At 40.8% G+C, this 2,437-nt stretch overlaps 1 protein-coding gene across 1 annotated transcript in view; it reads right to left on the reverse strand.

The window, feature by feature from the left end:
* Window positions 1-863: 863 nt before the first annotated feature.
* The window catches only part of SERP2 (stress associated endoplasmic reticulum protein family member 2), a 22,442-nt gene continuing 20,868 nt past the window's right edge, over window positions 864-2,437 (reverse strand). Inside the window, exon 3 of the mRNA XM_018556607.1 lies at window positions 864-1,248. Within this exon, the coding sequence (XP_018412109.1) occupies window positions 1,208-1,248 (41 nt within the window). The 3' untranslated portion in view covers window positions 864-1,207. The remainder of the gene's footprint in view (window positions 1,249-2,437) is intronic.

Consider the following 2,437-nt stretch of genomic DNA (forward strand, 5'->3'; position numbering starts at 1 on the left):
AATGCACTGAGGATGGTGTGAACGGGACCTTACAGAGCTCTGCCCACATCACAGTCCTGTCAAGCAGGGGAGGGAACCCGATTTTTCTCTGCTGCAGTTTCACTTTCACTTACAGGTCCCCTCCTCACCCAGTGACTGGACAGTGGAAGGAGTAGTAGGACAATGATGAGCTCTGCAAGAGGCTGATGCCAAGTAAAATCCAGGTACTTGCGCTGTGTGCTTTAAATAAAATAAATGTAATGGTGTATATATGATTACAGATCTGTAGGAACTTTACCCTTATCTTTAAATTTCCAACAAAGGCACCCTTAGAAATGTGACAATCTACAAACAGATACTTATAGATAATTGCAGACTTTTCTTTTCCTCCCCATTCTACTCACAGTGGCCATTTTTTACTAAGGTCAGATTCATCTGTCTCCCGTTACTTCCTGGAACTCTGGCACATGTCACTTGGACATGTGACCATGCACATCATCTGAGTGGAGGAAAACACTTTTCCCTGAGATCTCATGATATATATCTTATACACACACGCAAATTTTTGAGTTTTTATTTTGTACCAGTCAGCTGTGGCCCTTAAACAGTTCTTTTCTTCTCTTGTGGGTATTTGTCAGTCCCTGTGGACTCCGGGCTATTAAAACTGGGCTTATTGGTCTTGTCTTTTTTGGTCTATGACAAAGCAGTTGCCAGGAATGGGGAGACTGAGGGTATCATGGACTTATAGGAAGACTTTTTTTCATTCATAGTATTTTATAGCACTGAACATGAATGATTTTTAATTCCATTCAGCTGTTGAATCAGGTAAAAGAAAACAGACATAAATACATTTTTGTTTATTTAAAAAACAAAACAAACCTAAGACAACACTAATGGCTCCAATGTAACATCCAGACCAAACAATTTTTGCTTTCGCACAATGGCATCCATGTCTTGTAAACAGATTTTTTTTTAAAACATAAAAAATAAAACAGAGTCAACCAATGTGGTTCAGCTGATGAGTATATAGAAAAAAAAGTCCTTTCTTGGAGCAGAACCTGAAGTGTTAATGCACCAAGATTGAAACCATGAGCTTCCATCTTTTCTTCAAGGTAAACTCTGTAGGCACAAATTAATGATGGGTTCTCGAGGTTTCCACCGATTCACAGCTGTGGCTTTGTCCATTATGACTGCTGATGTAAGGCAAGTGTCCGGGCTCTCCTCATTCTCACATGCCCATCCTGATGCTCTGGATTATTTGAAAAATTGCTGAAACAGAAAGGGTACATTGCAGTCAGCACTCTGACAAGTCACCCAATCACCCATAAAACCAAATCCAAAAAGCATGTTCTTCTTAAAAGACTAACCAGGTTTAGATTTAAAATGGTTCTTATACACAAGATTGGACTGTTTATGTTATGATAGGTATATGAGTTTCTTTGAACGTGCACTGATCCTTTCTCCACCCCCGGCCCAACTACCATCTCAGATCACATCTTCCCCCCACCGCGATTTATACTTACCAAGATCTGTCACCCGTGGCCTCCAGGGATTGTTTACCTTCCACACCGAACTCCTCTTACTACCTGCTGCTTACTACCTAGAGCCATGTAGACTTCTATGGGGCTCTAATGTGCAGGCGCGGTAGGCAGTGAGAGGAGTTCAGCGTGGGATGTAAACAATTCCCAGAGGCCACGGGTGACATATCTAAATAAGTATAAAAGGTTCAAAATGCCAACCAGGGAACTACAGACCAGTCAGTTTAAATGGTTCTTCTTCTAATTGGTCTAAGGTGGAGAGTGGCGTGCCCCATTTATTAATGATATTGGGGAAGGTGTTAATGGTAATAGACACGAGCTTAGACATCCTAACATTACAGCAGGATCTGGATAAAATAGGGGAGTGGGCAACTACATGGCAGATGAGTTTTAATGTTAAAAAATTGAAAATAGAGGCCACCACCTAAAACTGGAAGAAAAAAAGATTTAACCACACAGGGCGTAGGGTTTTTTTTTCAGTCAGAATGGTTAGATTTTGGAACTCTCTGCCACAAGAAGTGGTATCAGCAGAGAGTATTGAATCATTCAAAAATCATTTAGATACCTTCTTCAGAGACCGTAGCATACAGGGGTACAGGTACTCTTAATGACTGGAACACACACAGACTCGTATACACACCCACCCACACACAAAGGTTGAACTCGATGGACCCGTGTCTTTATTCAACCTCAAATACTATGCAACTATAATTCTGCAAAGGGGGAGGGGGAGGATGGGTTCTGAGATGTTTGAGGAGGGGGCAGAAAGAATAAGCGCATTTATTCTTTAAGCATGTAGCAAACCTCCACTCATTCAGTCTTTATTACTCTTCTTATAACAAGGCAAAACATAAGTAATGTACATTTTTAATATCAGCCTTTTGGATTGCCATCACTTTATGTATTTTTGCCGCATGCAC

Source organism: Nanorana parkeri, unplaced genomic scaffold (genome assembly GCF_000935625.1).
Source record: "Nanorana parkeri isolate BGI_ZX_2015 unplaced genomic scaffold, ASM93562v1 scaffold243, whole genome shotgun sequence".
Lineage (NCBI taxonomy): Eukaryota > Metazoa > Chordata > Amphibia > Anura > Dicroglossidae > Nanorana > Nanorana parkeri.